The 19,306-nt window shown below is 37.3% G+C and overlaps 1 protein-coding gene across 1 annotated transcript in view; it reads left to right on the forward strand.

The window, feature by feature from the left end:
• PKD2 (polycystin 2, transient receptor potential cation channel) overlaps positions 1-18,914 on the forward strand; it is a 58,464-nt gene extending 39,550 nt beyond the window's left edge. The window contains exons 7-15 of the mRNA XM_043438319.1: positions 1,529-1,696; positions 4,155-4,336; positions 5,478-5,598; positions 8,774-8,872; positions 11,284-11,405; positions 11,660-11,777; positions 13,100-13,263; positions 16,209-16,356; positions 16,711-18,914. Of these exons, the coding sequence (XP_043294254.1) occupies positions 1,529-1,696; positions 4,155-4,336; positions 5,478-5,598; positions 8,774-8,872; positions 11,284-11,405; positions 11,660-11,777; positions 13,100-13,263; positions 16,209-16,356; positions 16,711-16,947 (1,359 nt within the window). The 3' untranslated portion in view covers positions 16,948-18,914. The remainder of the gene's footprint in view (positions 1-1,528; positions 1,697-4,154; positions 4,337-5,477; positions 5,599-8,773; positions 8,873-11,283; positions 11,406-11,659; positions 11,778-13,099; positions 13,264-16,208; positions 16,357-16,710) is intronic.
• Positions 18,915-19,306: the final 392 nt, after the last annotated feature.

Here is a 19,306-nt window from a genome sequence, read left to right on the forward strand (position 1 = left end):
TAATGGGCTTCCCTGGTGACTCAGCTAATAAAGAATCCGCCTGCATTGCGGGAGACCTGGGTTTGATCCCTGGGTTGGGAAGATCCCCTGGAGAAGGGAAAGGCCACCCACTCCAGTATTCTGGCCTAGAGAATTCCATGGACTGTATAGTCCATGGGATCACAAAGAGTCGGACATGACTAAGTGACTTTCACTTCACTTTACTTCCATACTTTTATAAACATTTGCCCTGGGCAGAGCTAAAACAAAGGGTACCTAGTGAGAGTTGATAAAAGTTATTTTTAGCTTCAGTCAGTCAGCCATTTTTTTTCAGCTAAGTCTATGCAGAAAACACTTATCTGTGTATTCTAAAAAGCTCAAAGGAAATATTCCTACCACCAATGCTAAAAATACTAGGTTGAGACTGGAACTCCTTTACAGAGAAGAAAAGGAAGGTGGTGAGGTGGTCGTTTTCATCTGTGGCTGGCAGCCAGTCAGGTCTTGACTCTAATACAATCACCAAGGCAGCCACCCCCGGAAGGGCTGATGAAGTGGTCTGTGATCATGAGAAAAGAAAGAGAATGAACAGCAAAGGTCACGGCACTTGCCACAGCCCAGCTGCCATGGATTCAAGATCTACGTGAGGGCCAGACATTTATGGTTGACCGTTAGCACTTTCCACACATACATGTTCGTCCAGTGATGATGGGATGCAAGTAGGGCCCAGTATTCCCCTCAAACCTGGTTTTATAGCCCAGAACCAAAGCAGATATGAAGAATTGTATGGTTGTGAGTTAAAGGACAGAAACAGGCAAGGGGGACCTCTGGGCTACATCTTCCCACTGCAAGCCTTCTCAAGCCCTCCATCATTCCCACCATCTAAGACCAAGCTCCTTCTTTCTTCTCGTGAGCACTCCTTTTAATACGTCTCGATTCACCCTTCACCTGTGTTGTATGATGTCAGCTTCATCGAAGGTTTTTGTACTATTTGTCTTTGTGTGTTTATTTGCTCTTGAACCAGAGTTTAAGTTTCTCGAGGACAAGGTTTGTACTTCTTACTTCCATTTGTTCCTCTTGATCCCTGCCACAGTGCTGTATGTGCAGATATCTATGTATTTGTTGAATAAAGGAAAGGATAGATGGCTAGAGAGTGAGGAAATAGCCCCACAAATGAAAACAGAGAGTGAGATGAGGCCTGAGAAAGAAGAGTAAGTGATTTAAAGGAAGGTGGCAGAAAAAACAGAAGGCGTTCCTGTGTGATTTGTTTTGTAGTAAAGTGACATCTCGGGTGTGTGCACACACGTGCTCTCACTGAAATTCTGTTTCTAACTAAGGAAGTGCAAGCAGTGTATTGTTTCACTTTTTATGGCAGTGCTTAACACTTTCTCTTTGGGTATGTGAGTGACTTTTATGAATGCCATTGGGTGAATAGAGTGGTGAGCCCTGGAAATAATACACTGATGAAGGAAAATAAACTAGTCATTTTAAGGTGAGCTATAGATTTCTAGAACACTGTAATAATATCTTTATTTACTCTCTTGTTTTCCAGCTATCAGTGGTCGCTATAGGAATTAACATATACAGAACATCAAATGTGGAAGTTCTGCTACAGTTTCTAGAAGATCAAAATACTTTCCCCAACTTTGAGAATCCGGCATACTGGCAAATACAGTTCAACAACCTAGCTGCTGTCATAGTGTTTTTTGTCTGGATTAAGGTAATTTATAAATCTCACCTTCAGATTTTTCATATTTTTTCTTCTTTTTGTTAGTGTGAGTCACAGAAAATGTTGAAGGACCTGCATTTGTTTCTATGGCCAAATTGAAGTAGCCAGAGCTGTTCCATGTATTATGACTGAAACAAACGAGCAGGACTCTCATGATCTTTTATCTCACTGTTGAATGAGGCTCCTGGTTGCTTGCACTCTTGCAAGAACTGTCTTTGTAGGTTTTGTTTAATAAATGCATCAAGAGCCCTTTTCAGCGTGTCTGCTGGCCTAGGGCCCCTGGCTTTACGGAGACAGAGACGGGTTCAAATGTTACCTAACGTGGGGTGACCAGGTGAAGTAAAAGGAACTAAGAAGGGGGAAGGGTGGGGAAGTGGAAGGGAGAGAGACTGCATTGGAAATGTTCTCTGGAAACATAGCCTCCTTTCCAGGTGGAGGTCTTAAGGAAGCTTTACCTAGAATTGAGATTGGACGGACACCACCTCCAAGTAGTGCCTTCAGGACTCATTTCCTTCTAAGGCATCATGTGCATTTCCTTATATGTGAAAGCGTGAGTCATGTCATAGACAACAAGCCTCAATTCTGGAGATGCAGGACATTTTAGGTCTTAGACAGCTGCCAGACTGTCACCAGTTAAATTCTATGATTGTGCCATCCAGATAGTAGCTGCTATTAAGTCACAAGTGACTAGATTTTAATTTAAATTTTAGAGTTCTGTTGAAGAGCACCTTTACAGAAGGTACTTTCCAGCAGTTACTTATTTTTCTGGATGGTATTCATAGCTGGAAGGCCTGAGATTTATCAGGGGGGTTAGACCTTGTCCTGAGTCTCTCATGCCAATTTTTCATTTACATATTTGTTAAGAGAAACCATCGCTAACATACCAAGCCATTATCACAAATTGCAACAATGATCACAATCTCATAGAAATACTTCTGGGAGCTGTATTAAGTAATGTTTCAACAACCATCGAAAATGTCTTGTTACGGCCAGAAACAGTTTATAAGAGGTCTTTAAGTAAAATGCTAGATATTTTCTTTCAGTATGTGCCTCAGGCTGAGTGTTGAATTTAGTGCTTCACCTATGAATATTTTATTCCCAAGACCATGGGAGCCATTAAATTCTTTAAGGCAGGGATTAGAACTCTATTTCTGATGGATCTCTCCACGTCCTTCCACCAGGGCTCCTAGCTAGAACTGTGTGGGATTCATGCCCTCTGGGCTGGAGCTGCCCAATTTGGGCAGCATCCTCAATGCTTTGTCTACAAAAATGCACAGTGTGGCTATGCAGTCAGAGCCTGGTGCAGATCCTTACTCTGAGCCCTGGCCAATGCCTGGCACACAGCTGATGCTCAGTAAATAATAGTTAATAATATTCAATAAGTATTTTCTGGAGTTTTTTTAACTAGTGTTTTTTTTAGGTTAACTCTTTTTGTTTTTTTGGACTCCAGTTAATTTACAATGTTGTGTTAGTTTCAAGTGTGTAGCAAAGTGATTCAGTTATATATATCTATTTTCAGATTCTTTTCCATTATTCCTAGAGAAGGGAACAGCTACCCACTCCAGTATTCTGGCCTGGAGAGGTCCATGGACAGAGGAGCCTTGCAGGCTGCAGTCCATGAGGTTGCAAAGAGTCGGACACGACCGAGCAACTTCTACTTTTCCATTATAGGTCACTGCAAAATATTGAGTATCGCTCCCTGTGCCTTACCTAGCTAGTTTTCATTTGTGGGTTTTTTCTTTTTTCTTTTAATCTTTCTAGGCGAAAAATGTCACTGATCATTTTAATTATAATTGAACTTGTTTTCTCTGTGTTTTAACCAACATGTGAACTGTAAGTGACATGAGGGCAGGGGCTTTGCTCTGTTCACTGGTGTATTCCCAGCTCCACGAACAATACCTAGTGTATGGTAGTCCCTCAACAAATACTTCATGAATGAGATTTGGGGGAAAAAAAAATCTTTCTAGTCTCTCTCGTTTTTTGTTGTAAAATATATGTAAAAAGTTTACCATCTTAACTACTTTTAAGTGTATAATTCAGTGGTATTAAGTACCTTCAGAGCGTTGTGAACCATCACCACTCTGCATTTCCAGAACTTTTTCATCATCTGCACTGCAACCTTTTTATCCACTCAACACTAACTCCCTGTTTCTCACTTTCTGCAGCTCCTGGTAACCTCTATTCTCCTTTTTGTCTCTGTGAATTTCCCTATTCTAGGTATAAGTAGAATCATGTAATATTTGTCTTTTTGTGTCTGGCTTATTTCACTTAGCACAGTGTTTTCAAAGTTCATTCATGTTGTAGCATGCATCAAAATTTTATTCCTTTTTAGGACCGAATAATGATCCATTGTATGTATATACCACATTCATCTGTGGTATATTTTGTGGTAATGGGTAATGTGGTATATTACCCATTCACCTGTGTGTATTTTCCCTCTCTTTTGCAGCTCTTCAAATTTATCAACTTTAACAGGACCATGAGTCAGCTCTCTACAACCATGTCTCGATGTGCCAAAGACCTCTTTGGCTTTGCGATTATGTTCTTCATTATTTTCTTAGCATATGCTCAGTTGGCATACCTTGTCTTTGGCACTCAAGTTGATGACTTCAGTACTTTCCAAGAGTGTATGTAAGTATATATGAAATTAAGAAGACAAATTGAATCAGAGAAAACACTGCCTTCTCAAGGTTAAAGAAACCTTCATGGTGGCTGTGTAACTACCAAATATTTAAAAGTAGTGGTTTAAAATGAGAATTAATTGTCTTTCCAAAAACATTAACCCACCAATGCAATTAGGACAATAATTTCTGAAATGCTAATGTTTAAAATAGAGCCTATAAGTACCATAGTAAGATATAGAATAACAGTTATCATAAACCAGCTCTGTACCAAAGAATGAGGTCTTCTCAGCACCAAATGCAGATGGTAGCATTTAAGACACAATTTGCCTCTATTTTTATACCTATCAAATATTGTTGCCATACATTTAAACTTCAGCTTGTTTTCTAAGAAAAAAAGCTATTTCTAATATTCGAGGAGAAGCACAAACTAATACTGGAATTTTCAGGTTTTTTCCCAAAATTCATAAATATTATGTTACAAACAGGTAAAGTAGCCAGTATCATACTTCCATGGCCTGTAGAAAGGAGTTAGTTAGGAAAGATGATGGTAATGATAATAGAAGTTAATAGGGCTTTGTGTACACGAATGCCTAAATAATGTTACTCTTTCATGAAAGTTGGGAATGGAAACAATTTTACTGATTAAGACCCAACATCTGGCAACACACAACAGTTCTTGACCCCACTTTAAGTGCATTGAGAATATTGGATCTTCAAACACGTACAATTTTGGCTATCCTTCAAAAATCTTTTTTTCTTAAGAGATTTAAAATTCATATGCAGGGTGACCATTGTGAAGGTTTAGAGTTATCATCTTTTACCTAGATTATGTATTAAATTCTTATAGTCAATTGCTTTGTAAGTCATCTAATAATAATTATTATGTTTTCTTTTTAACCAAATGAAAATAACATATTTTGCATGAAAGCATATTATTTTTATTCTAGAAGGTTTTTAATTGCTCATATAAGTAGCAAAAGTTTTCCCAAGGGGTTGACAATTTTCTGTTATTTGGCAGCTTTCCACATTGATTTTTTAAAAAATGTCCAAAAGTATGAAATTATCTTTTGAGAAATGTTATGTCTAAAGAATGCTGGACACTCTTTGTTTTTGTATTTGTGGTGTTGTGTTGTGTTTTGTTTTTATAGCTTCACTCAATTCCGTATCATTTTGGGTGATATCAACTTCGCAGAGATTGAGGAAGCTAATCGAGTTTTGGGACCAATTTATTTCACTACATTTGTGTTCTTTATGTTCTTCATTCTTTTGGTATGTACACTTTTGTTTATAGTGAGGTGATTTAAACTTAATAAATCACCATCATAAATGATCATCTTTTCTTTTCTCTCACACTTTATTCTCTATCAGTTTTTTAAAGACCTGAGAAGTAGAAAAATGTAGATATTAGAAAACATGTTTTGTTTTATTTCTCATTCATTCACAGTTTTAAGTCTTCACCAACTATCTTTTCCATGATCTTTCATCTATATATATATATATATATATATATATACTCAATTAAAAAAAAAAGTAGTAAATCAAGTGCAGATTTAAAGTTACATAAAATAGTGCTTTGCCTAAGAAGTAGAATATGCTTGCATGCTTTTTTTTTTAAACACAAATGTCAGCACTTTCATGGTCACTTGCTTGCATGAATTTCATTTCTCTCCTTCTTCTTTTCTTTTTTAAAAATAGAAAATGACAGAGCAAGCCAGATGCAGGGTACCAGGAGTGACCTTTGAGTGAATTGTTGTTTGTTGAGGTCAAGATAGGTTGTTTTAACTTATTCATATTTCATATATCTAGAGACTGCATGCAAAGACTATTTCAAATTTTAATTTAAAACTAAATCTCACAATGAATGGAAGTTGTTTTAAATTTTATTTTTAAAAATATTCCTCCTATTCTCTTGGTTTGGTACAAATTCAGGTTTTTAGCATTTTGGCCTTTAATTAAGTTTTTTGAAAGGCATTTTGTTCTTCACCTTAGCATTTATACATTTATTTGTCCACTCCACTAAGTTTTAACTTAGCTTAATCTGGGCAGTGAGTATTTTTCATTTTAAACACTATCACTTAAGATTTTCCTTATATTAACTATATCTTAAGAAAAAGCAATGTTTCCATTTTTAATTGATTTTGTAAAGATCCTTTGTATCAAGTTCATTATTTCAGTTGTAGGAGCTCCAGAGTTGGTCCAGGTATTTAGTGGTCAAGTATATGGTGTTTACTGATTGAGAATTAGATGTACTTTAATTGGACTGAAAGAATCAGGAATAGCATTTATATCTTGCTGTCTGTATGTATCATGATTAGTTTTAAACTTAAGCCTCTTAAAAGTTTCTGTTTTCTGTCATATATTAAAGAAAAAAATAGACAAGTAAGCCTTTGTCACTCTCTTACATTAGTAATATTTTGAATTCTGAAGCATCTGAATCCAGAGTCTCTACTAAGAGAACAGAAATCAGGAATTGAGAGTTCTGTGGCAGACCCTTTAGTTTACTTCAGGCCACTAAGTTTTCTCTGTACCTCAGTCTGCCAGAGAGAGACATGATCATGGCAATTGGAAATGCTCAAACGCGGACATATTTGAATGTTGGCTTCTAACAGGAAGTGCCTCCTAAATTGTTCAGTCATTTTATCAGATCAATGCCTGGAACATGAAAAGCTCTTAGTTTTTGTCTTTATACTGAAATATTTATTTGTACTGCTTCACAAAAAGGAATTGTTCTCCGTGTACCTTCCAGAGAGAGGGGAGGCTACTGTCAGTACAAATCTTTTTTTTTTTTTTTTTTTATTCCTTGTAAATGGCAAGCCAAGGGCAGGGCTGGCCACCACTCTGAGATGACTGCCAGGTCTTAATCTATTGCCCCCGATTAAGAAACCACAGTGGTGTAAGCTGGCTTGGCTTAGCCAGGAGCAAAAGCCCCTCCAGCAACAGGGAAAGACCTCCTATGCAAAGTCTGCCCCTCAATCAAGTGATAGGGAATACAGAGGCCGTGAACCTCCTTTCCCCACACCTTCAAGAACCATTCTAGCCACTTCCCATTTTTTGAAATCTCTTCAGAAGACGCACACTGTAATTTATTTCAACTGACATTTGCAGATGTTAGTTATTGATCATTTGGAAAAGAGACATAAAACATTAGATGCCTGTGTGGGAAGAATGAAGGTGGGTTACTGTCCACTGACTGCAGCTGTCTGCCCTGATTATTGAGCATTAAGCCACAAACGTCTGTGTCTTTTATATTCTGTTCTCATTTCTGATACAGAATCCTAAATGATGTTCCTCCTTAATTCATAGAGATTTAGTAGCTCATTAAAGTAATGGAGCTCTGATTTGTTTAGTCATCAGTCATCAATAAATATTTATGGAGCCACCACATTTCAGGCAATATACTAGGTACTGGGGATGCAAGTAATAAGGAAAATAGATACCAACTCTCCTCTCATGAAGATTCTGTGGACTTGTATGGAAAACAGACATAATACACAATTGTATAGTCACAAACCATAGTTACACGCTAAAAAGGAAAACCAAAGGAAGAGCATATTAAAGAAGGACCTTATCAATTAGGTGTGATACTTTGAGAAAATCCATTGGAAACAGGCATTGGAAATGCAAATCATTATAGTGGGGGAGAGAAAAGTCAGGAAAATGGACTAACCACTACTGAATGATAATTGCTATAAATAATGTAGCACCTGCCATCTGTTAGATTCTGTCTTAAGTACTTTACATAGATGAACTCATTAATCCTTACCACGAATCTGTAGTGAAGATACTACTATTTCTCTCATTTTATAAATGCAAAAACAAATTTTAGAATGAAGAATATAAGAATGAATACAGTCTTGGCAGTGCCATGGTAGAAACCCAAGTTTGCTTGACTTCAAAGTCTATGTCTTTTCCACTGAGCTTTTCTTGACTGTCTTTTCTGCTAAGCCTACCATGTTTCCATTTGCGGAGGTATTTTTAACTACTTAAAATATGTTCTGTGAACCTCAACTATTATAACAGTATTTGAAATGAGCATAGACTCCACTTGTCTGGCTTGACTACTGAAATTTGAGAACCTATTTAGAGTTCTACACCTCTAATAACTTATGTCAAGTGAAAAATGTACAGAACATAGATAAGCAAAAGTAATAAAATAACCCCACCATTCCTAGGTAAATATGTTAATAATATTTTGTTGTATTTAATTCTTGTATCTTTCTGCAAAAATGCATTTGTAAGCAAGAATATATATTGCATTTTTATTTGCCATAACAAAGGAAAAACTAATTTTCTCAAAGAATTTGGTAGCAAAACTATTAATTGATGACTTCTTGAAACACTCAGATTGTTTAAAAAAAAGGTCAATATCAAATTTTAGATTGATGTTTACAAAATATATTTAGGTTTCTTCTCTAATCTCTACATTTCTTTGATTTACAAACAGAATATGTTTTTGGCCATCATCAATGACACTTACTCTGAAGTTAAATCTGATTTGGCCCAGCAGAAAGCTGAGATGGAACTCTCGGATCTTATCAGAAAGGTATGACAAGCCCTAATTCTCAGAATCATTTTCTTTTCTACATGAAATAAATGTCTTTTCAGCCAGATTGCCAAATCAACATGATCCACTGTCTAAAATAAAGAGTAGGTTGGTATGTTCCAGGAGTAAGTTAAATGTTCTCTACGTTGGAGATAGAGATAGATATACTGCTATCTTGGACTTAAATTCTGGGAATCCTTTAATGCCCTAGAATTGAATTCTCAATAATCTCTTGCCTCTTAAGAGCTTAGCTGCTGGGTTCATCCTCTTTATTTATTTTGACACCTTCTCTAGTCAGCTCTCACTTTTAGATCCAGAGTTCAGAATAAACGGGAAGAGAAAATTATATAAAGACATTTTCCCTTCTTCTATCTTAATTTTGATTTTTGAAAAAAGAAAAGAAGTTTTAGAGGCAAATATTTTGTTGTTCACGCTTTACCCTTGACCTTCCAGGGAAGTTTTAAAATAGTCAAAGGAAGGAGTCCTTGGACCAAGTCCACAGCCTAAGGTCCTGAGAACTTTCACTTACCCACCTTCTCAGGAAGTGTTTAATTGTTAAATGGAAGGGCAGGACAGGAAATCTGGGCAACTTTGTTCTTCTCCATGTGACTTCTTTACTTGATTTAAAGTATAAAACTTCAGCAACAACAAATAACTACATCTGAAATACACAGCTTGTTGCCAGTCATCATTCTGCTGGATACAGTGGCTCCTTGAACATAATATTTTTCTGTTTGGTTCAACCCACAGGACAATGTTGTCTGTGAATCATGTTGAAACAGAGAACTTCCGCTTTGTAAAACAAAGACCTTTGGACAACACCTAACATTTGTGTTATCCTGAATTTTACATAACAGTTGATTATATTCTAGCAAATCCCCAGGGTAATTACAAGCAGTCTTCACTTTGCTCTTTGGGTCTGATGTGACTTCAGTTAAATAACACCAACCTTTCAACACAGTTCAAATTTCAGTTATTGCAGTATACTGACCAAGTAACAGCATACAGTACAAACTTCACTTTCAGTTATCATAGCATATTAACTGTGAATAATAGCAGGAAGGACAAACTTCACTACCAGCTCTGTAAGTCATTATATAAATAACAAATGTGCATCATCATCAGTGACTCATAATGTCACTTCTTTCAGAGTCAAGGGTTGGTCCCTGATCATCTGCTATTCAGTTTATGCACAAAGTTTATAGTCATATTGCCTCCTAATCTCCCAGTGATAAACCCATGTGACATTTTCTAAATATGCATAATTAAAAGAATAGGCCAGCAAAGAAGAAAGTATAACAAACAGACAAAGAATGATAACACTGGAAGTGAAATTAAAAACAAGCAATGGATTTTTAAAAGAAATATGTAGCTGGCCATGGGAGTGTTGACATTGCTACCTCTCAAAAGCTTGAGAGCAGCCAGAAGGACTAGTGAAGGTATGTTTATCAACATAAATGAGGAAAGAGATTGTGACAAATAGGATGAAGATGTCTTGATGCTGGCAAACTAATTTCACTTTAAAGGGACTCTCAGAGATATTTCACAACTTTGGAAGTGCAAGAGATAAAATATTGGAAGCTGATCCAGGTTAAGAAAGGATTATAACCCACCAAGACGTAGAAAAGATGTTCACTTAATAGTGTATGTTATACAGTAACAAGAAGAAGGCAAGTATTGTTCGGAGTACTCTGAATAAGTTTCTTAAAAAGAAATAAAACTTCAATTTTCAATGTTTCTACTGTTTAAAACATCAGTGTACTAAAATAATCATTTTACTCTTTTTAAAATTTCCCCACAAATTTGTAGCCTACACTGAGGGAGTTTTTAATGTTTTAACAAAAGTTTCAAAGGTCACAGAACAGTCATAATTTTTCTCATTGATTAATTAACATTGCCTCACACAGTTGCACTCTTTTCTACAGCCCCGCATTGCCATGTATAGCAAGGACTGCAGTGTATAGTGAAAAATCCTCATCTCCTTGTCACTGAAATGTTTTTTACACTCATGACCTATGAAAGGAAATTATCAACTGTAGATAATATAGAAAATAATTAATCTATGACCCAGGTTTCTTAGTTTTCTTAAGAACTATTGCACATTCCTACATACTCTGAGGCAGGCAGCTGTGGAATGTACTGACTTTCGTCCTGTACACTAACTTGAATACAAACCAAAAGATCCCTAGTTCTTCTTCATTTACTAAAGATCTGACTCTTCCCACATAACTCTCCCACATGAGCTTCATGGAAAACTCAGGGTGCGTTTGTCATTTATCCAACCCACACCTGTTTTGTGGTCCATTTATGTCAGATACTGTTCTGGTCACTGCGTTTACATTAGTTACCACTGTAATTGACAGAACAGATGAAAAAGGAGGATAAACTAAAACAGTCTTTCTTTCTGGCAGGGTTACCATAAAGCCTTGATCAAACTAAAACTGAAGAAAACTACTGTGGATGACATTTCAGAGAGTCTGCGGCAAGGGGGAGGCAAGTTAAACTTTGATGAACTTCGGCAAGATCTCAAAGGGTAAGAATCTCAATTTGCCAGTGCTGGGAAAGTCCTTATGTAAAGATAAATCCTTAGTGCTAAGTCTCCTTCTAGCCCAAGTACTCATAGAGACACGTTTGTTTCAGAGGTGGGTGTCTTTCTGAAATGTATTGTAAGAGGAGGACTGGCCCTGACTCAGCAGTTTCTCCTTTCCTCCCGAACATGAGTGTGTCTGTGTTTGGGATGGATCGTGTGCATGAATGAGTTCATCTGTAACCTCTCACTAATTTCAGGAAGGGCCATACTGATGCAGAGATTGAGGCAATATTCACAAAATATGACCAGGATGGAGACCAGGAACTGACTGAACATGAGCACCAGCAGATGCGAGACGACTTGGAAAAAGAGAGGGTGGGTCTGGTTTAAGGGAATGTGATTGGTTCAGCACCTGCAACATTTCAAACGGCTTATTAAGTAGTGGGTTATTGGGAGCATATGTGTGTCTCTCCTTCTCTCTCTCTCCATTGATACAGTAGTACCCTGCCTACTCCAAAAAGGATATATAACACCATAATATATTGAAATGCATTAAGTTAGCATAAATGTAGAAAAAAAAGAGTGAAGCAGAACAAAGCAGAGATATAAAGGCAAGCCTGAATGAAACTAAAAAATGCACTTCACAAAAAAATATACTTTTTTAATTTTTATTTTTTATTTTAATTGGACAATAATTACTTTATAATGTTGAATTGGTTTCTGCTGTACAGAAGCATGAATCAGCCATAAGTATACATATACCCCCTCCCTCCTGAACCTCACTCCTGCTCCCCACATCCCACCCCTCCAGGCTGTCACAGAGCACCAGGTTGAGCTCCCTGTCATGGCTCATAAGATTGAGCAGCAGAAAGCCCTAAGCTTTCTAGTAACCGGCTTGAGGAAAACTTTGAGTAGTTACATACTTCACAGTGTCCAGGAGAATAGGGAAAAAAGATTTCTCAGAAGAGATAAATTTAGTTGTTCTTTAAATTATCATGTATAATAAAACTAACCACTGCCTTCCATTTGAATACTTACTATGAAACTGTTAAAAATAAGCTTACATGAGCTTTTATAATCAGGAAATATAATTTAAAGTTTTAACATTAACTTTAAAAATAAATAGTTAAACACACCCCAGAAAATCCATGCTAATTGAAATACAGAGAATACAAATGAATGTTACACAAAAGTTAGTTCCTATGAGGAGACAATATAGAACAGTGGTTTCAAAATACTGCTCCACAAAACAATGCCCATAAGTGGAAAAACTTCACCAGTCATAGTGAAATATGAGCAAGAAGACAATGAATAATAGTTTCACATGGCTGTATTTAGTCAAAATTCTTACTCTGAGATGGTATCCTTCCTTCCTTTTGTAGCTATTACATGTGTTCACTTTTATGAAAAGGTGAAAACATATTTCTTCATTTGCTTTTTTCTTTGCTTTTCTGTATTTTTACTGTTCTTTCTTGTCCAGACAAGAAGTTAGCAACTTCTTGCTGGTCATTAAAATCTATTTGGAACATTTGCCAATACATGAAATTGAAAAGTGTGAGGATCACAGTCTGGTGTTAACCTCACAGGAATCCTAGGTAAATGGCACACACCCATTTCCCGTTTGCCCCAGTCCTCCATGAAGCTTCTGTGGGGCCGAGGGGTTCCTGCCTGTCACTCAGTGATTCCGTGTTGTTCAGGACGACCTTGACCTGGATCACAGCTCTTTACCACGTCCCATGAGCAGCCGAAGTTTCCCTCGAAGCCTGGATGACTCTGAGGAGGAGGATGATGACGACAGTGGGCATAGCTCCAGAAGGAGGGGCAGCGTCTCCAGTGGGGTTTCTTATGAAGAGTTTCAAGTGTAAGTATTGAGGAAATGATAATTTGAGTTGACAAGGGGCTTCCTGTTTGGCTCAGCTGGTAAAGAATCCACCTGCAATGTGGGATACCTGGGTTTGATCCCTGGGTTGGGAAGATCCTCTGGAGGAGGGCATGGCTACCCATTCCAGTATTCAGGCCTGGAGAATCCCTTGGACTGGGTAGTATGTGGGGTGGTAAAGAGTCAGATACAACTTAGTGACTTTCACTCACTCATTCACTTGAGTAGACAAGAGTCAAAATGACACTAACTAGCTTCTCCCACCACTCTCATTTTGTCTTTTCCATGACTAATTGTCAGTTCTTTTTAATAAATATTATTGGTGTTCTTTTCTCTTTATGAAAGTAATTTGTTTATTATAGGAATTTTTCATTTCTTATTCTTTTCAACTCCAGAATTTCTATTTAGTTCTTTTTAACAATTTCTCTCCTTTGTTGATATTTTCTATGTGATGAGGCAGTGTCATCACAGTGCCCTTTATTTTTTATTTTTATACATGACTTAGTTTAGTTCTTTGGATATATTTATAGTAGCTATGTGGACTGCTTTGTCTACTGAGTCTATCTGGGCCCTCTCAAAGGCATTTTCTGTTGCCTGCTTTTTTCCCCCCTGTGCTTGGGTCACATTTTCATGTTTCTTTGTGTGTCTCATAATTTTTTTTGAAAACTGGAGATGATAATAAATACTTATAAATTCCCCTTCCCCTCGGAGCTTGTTTTTGTTGTCATTTGTATATTTGTCTTTTAGTGACGTCTAGTTCCCCCACATTGTGAACCTCCAGTGTCACTCAGAGGTCACAGCCCGGACCACGCACACAGTTATCCTGGGGAGACAGGACTTGCAGGTCTTCCCCTGGTCTCTCTGTTAAGCCTTCTGCCTCTGTTGATCCTATGTCTGCCTCTTCAGTTCTCATAATTGTTGGCTGATTGGTCTGTGATTTTCATCAATGCCTTGGGATACAAATTGCTTCACAGTCTGATCCAGTGAAATTCAGGTGCCTTCTCAGGGGGAGTTTTTGAAGCCAGTCTTTGGCTGACTTCTCTTTCTGGTTCTCTCTGGTAAACTAGCTGGTAAATGGTTTAACTTGATGATCTCGTGAAGTGACCAGCCTCCTCTTAACTGCTTATCACCATAGTCTCCATTGTTTTCAAGAACACCCTTAGGCTTAAATTTCCCGAAAGTTTGTTCCAAATAAAGCCAGTTCACTTGGGGAAGCTTTGGAGCTCCGTTCTGTGGCCTGACTCTCCTTCCAGGCAAAACCTTGGTGTCACTGCTCCAGAGCTAATGGGCCATTTCTCTCACAATGACACCCCTGCTTCATGAATAAGGCATGAGCCTTTGGTGTTCTCAGCTTACTTTTCTGAGCCTGGAACAATCTACCCTCCAGCTGGAAGTTGAGTGGAAGAAAAGAATCCCAACTCTTCAGCCATTCTTGTCTGAATTAGAGTCTCTGCAGTATAGATTTGGAGGTGGAGATACAGGAATGAGAAATACTGACAGCCTGACCTTTCCTGGGAAATAAGTATAGCCCTCCAATAGGAGCTGACATGAGAGGGCTGGGTGTTCTTTGCTGACTCACCCCTGGAGGTGGTAAAGAATCCCTTTGCTGATTCAGGAGACACAAGTTCAATCCCTGAGTCAGGAAAATCCTTGGAGGAGAGCATGGCAACCCACTCCAGTATTCTTGTCTGGAGAATGCCATGGACAGAGGAGCTTTTCGGATTTGAGTCCGTGGGGTCACCAAGAGTTGGACATGACTGAGTGAGCACGCATGCGCCCCTAGAAGAGCTCTGTCACGCTGAGCTAGGGAGCAGGAGAGAGAGCAGATTGTAGTTCAAATATTACTCAAAAAATAAAAGCTTCTTATTCTATGCCCTTAAGAAAATTTCCAGCAAGTTTTTAAAAAAATAGTAATTTTCAACAGTTATGGTTGTTTCAATGGGGAGAGGTCCTCCAGGGCCCTCATGCTACCATTCCAAAAGTTTTGTCTCCTTTTTTAAAAGTATTTCTATAACATTGTGTTTATTCAAAGAAATGGTATCATAAGTGAGCATACTATTTTCTAATTGCTTTATTTACATTATAAATAATGTCATTCTATTTCATGATTAGAATGTGAACACCATTCTATTGCATGAGACATTCTGTCACAATATAATTTCTGGTGTCTTCGAATTTTATTGTGTAAAGAAACAATAATATATTTAAGCAATCTTCTATAAATGTTTAGCCATTTTAATGACCTACTATTAATAAGCAGAACCCCAGAGAATATCCTTGTAGTCAAAAATTACACATATACTTATTTCCTTTAAAACTTCTCAAAGGACAGCCTGGATAGGAAGAGCGTTTCAAGGAGAATAGATACATGTATATGTATGGCTGAATCCCTTCGCTGTTCTCCTGAAACTATCACAACATTGTTAATTGCCTATTGTTGTTTAGTTGCTAAGTTGTATTGAACTTTTTTTGTGATCCCATGGACTATAACCCACCAGGCTCCTCCGTCCATGGGATTTCCCAGGCAAGAATACTGAAGTGGGTTGCCATTTCCTTCTCCAGGGGATCTTCCTGACCCAGGGATCGAACCCTTGTCTCCAGCATTGGCAGTTCCCCAAAAATAAAATAAAAAGTTAAAAAAAAAAAACTTTTCAGAAAAAAATGGAATATCTGAAAGAAAGGATAGACATACCTTCTATGGTAGACATACTTCTGATAAAATCTTGATTTGCAAAAGAATTGTGCCAGTTGGCATTCCCACCAGCAGTGTATGAGAAATCTCTAAAGTTCTAGACTATTTAGAAAGTGTTTTAGATTATAATGTTGTTTAAGGAAAAAATCTTAGCATTTCCATTTGATACGCCAACTGGGCTGCTAAGTCAACAACACAAGATGTTTTTGTCCCTCTCAACTGTGGTTTCCTGCAGCCTAGTGAGACGAGTGGACCGGATGGAGCACTCCATCGGCAGCATCGTGTCCAAGATTGATGCTGTGATAGTGAAGCTTGAGATCATGGAGCGAGCCAAACTGAAGAGAAGGGAGGTGCTGGGAAGGCTGCTGGATGGAGTGGCTGAGGTTAGTGGTCATCTGAAACAGAAACACCCTGATTCTATAAAATATCAAGGTCATAGTTTAAGTAACCCTTAATCTGAGAGGATGTTTTTCTCCATACGTGCAAATCAGTGCAGATAATGATAATCCAGAGGTGTTGCTTTCTTAACACTCTTCACACTGATGATACTGCCTTCACTGGACCCTCCTCCCCCCAGAAAATTGCTCCAGTGATTCTGAGAATTGCTGTTAAGACTGGTTTTGTTCTAGCCTTACCTAAGTGGGATTATTGGATCCCCAGACTTCCAAAGGCAATTCCTAAATCAAAGAATATACATCAGTCCACCTCAACATCTTGTTTTCTTTTTCCTTCATTAGGATGAAAGGCTGGGTCGTGACAATGAAATCCACAGGGAACAGATGGAACGGCTTGTGCGAGAAGAGTTGGAACGCTGGGAATCTGACGATGCAGCTTCCCAAATAAGTCATGGTTTAGGCACACCCTTAGGACTAAATGGTCAGTCACGCCCCAGGAGCTCTCGCCCTTCTTCCTCCCAGTCTACAGAAGGAATGGAAGGTGGAGGTGGAAACGGGAGTGCCAATATTCATGTGTAGGACATGTGTTCTTAATAGGTGAGAAGGTGCCTGTCCTGAGTTGCCATAACAAGTACACTATTTATATGCCCTGACCACCATATGATGCTGGTCTTTGTGACCAATTATTAATTCTTCTGCACTTTAATTTATTTTAGATAAACTTTGCCCATGATCAAAGAAGATGTTTCTTTTTCTCATATAAGAAATCCAGGTGTAAATATTGAGTACGGAAAAAAATTCTTTGTAAAGTATATTGAGTGGTGTGCCCACTTGTTACCATGACTGAGTCTCCTCAGTTGACAATGAAGTAGCCTTTTAAAGCTAGAAGAGAACTGTCAAAAGGCTTCTGAGTTTTACTTCCAATCACAAAAATCAGTATTGTCATTTTTGCTAAGTGTGTGAAGGGAAAATAGGGGCATTCCTTTCCACTCAGGCTTAGCTCATAGGCTTAATGCATAGCTTTCTTTTAAGAAAGGAGGCTTCTATTTTAACTACCTTCCTGGGGTACACTTTTCTGAAAGACTAATTGGGAAAGAACCCCAAACCATAGAATGGGTATGTAGTCATTATGCTAGAATTTGTATGAATGGTTATGATAAATGTTGAACACTATTTTTTTTTGTTATTTTATCATATCTAATGCCTGTGGGACTAACCATTTCACTTAATTTTTACACTCTTTTCACTCTCATTTAAAATGAGCTGCATGAAACCATCAAAGATCAATTGTGAGTTAAATGTCATATCTGACAATAACAGGAGAATTCGAAGGCACCAAATCATTAAATTTGATGTTTTCCTAATAATTAGTGTAGTATAAAGATTTATCTGTATCGTCTTTTGCTCATGTGGCTGAACTTATTTGCAACTAATCTAGGAAGATCAACTTACTAAAATTTTTAGGATGTATCAAAAGTTTTGATTCAGCAAATATGCTCATTTTAAACAAAATATTAAGAAATTTTGAAATTCATATAAAATATTATAAATCTAAGACTTGAGTTTTAGACTGTTTTAAGAATACAGAACTCAAATACTCTTGATCCTGCATTTCAAAATTAGAATTTATAACCTAAGTGGGATTCATTTTAATGAAAAGGAATTTTGGTTATTGAAAGTTCAACCATCATCAGAAGGTATCAGCCAAAGTTTGAGTTTGCAGGGGTTTTTTCCCTCTCTTTTTTTCATTAGGAGAGGGGCTCACCAAATTTATGGGGAATAAATCTGTTTCTTAACAAAAACTAAAAATCTTATTTTTCAAAATTGTTATGTATGGTGACCTCTTGAGAGCTAATGAGACAAGCAAGAGAGAATGCACTGGTGAATAATTCTTACTTGGAGAATAGCAAAGAGACCTGTTTCTCATACTATAGCTTAAATTCACATAGTCGCTTATTTAACTGGTAGACTTTGTCAGTCAAATTTTCAACGAAAACATGAGCGAAAAAACCTTTTTAGCTGTCTTTTACAGAAGTGATACAGGTAGCGTTTCTTTAACAGTTATTTCTTATGGCTCATCTCCATCTTTGCTTTCTTTTCGAATATTTTTTTTTGAATAAAGTTCTTTATTATTAGGTACTAAAATTTGCATTCCAGGGATATTGAGTGTACGTATTTATGTATGTGTACCATGTTGTTACATGTAAACAAGCTTCAATTTGAAGTGCAGCTATTATGTGGTATCCATGTGTATTGACCATGTGCCATATACCAATTATGGTCACTAGAAAGTCTTTTTATGATACTTATTATTATTCTGTTTTTTCACCTGTAAAAATTTGCAAAGTTCTTTCTTTTTACCCATAAGTTACACATTTTTCTTCTTTAGTCATGAAGAATTTCCACCTCGTCCCTCCCCTATCATCTTCCTCTTTATATTGGTACTATTAAGAAACTGTTACATATGTAAGTCTCAATAATTGGGAATTTCATTAATGTGTAATGCTGAGCACTTTACTTCTTAATAAAGACTTGATATAATGGCAGATATAAGAGTTGGTCTATTTCTTAAGTAGAAGCAGTTGGGTAATTTGTCTTCTATCATGAGACTAACAGTAAAAACTTAAACTTTGAAAAAGTTATCTTTTTATGTTCAAAAACAACAATGGACACATTACTTTTTCTGTAGGATGTACCTCTAGTAAATTATTCTAATGATTACATAATATTTCCTAGTGTACAGCCACCACATTGTACTTAACCATTCTGATTGGCGCCAATATTTCTGCTATTTCAAAATCTGTTCATAATTCCCTTGCTGACTTTTCACTCTTTCCTCAGTGGCTACATGAAAAGAGTTGGAATGTTGAGTCCCCGGCACATATTTAATTTTACCCAGGACTGTCAGGTTGCTCTTCAGAATAACTGCAGTAGTCTA

Source organism: Cervus canadensis, chromosome 19, assembly GCF_019320065.1.
Source record: "Cervus canadensis isolate Bull #8, Minnesota chromosome 19, ASM1932006v1, whole genome shotgun sequence".
Classification (NCBI taxonomy): Eukaryota; Metazoa; Chordata; class Mammalia; order Artiodactyla; family Cervidae; genus Cervus; species Cervus canadensis.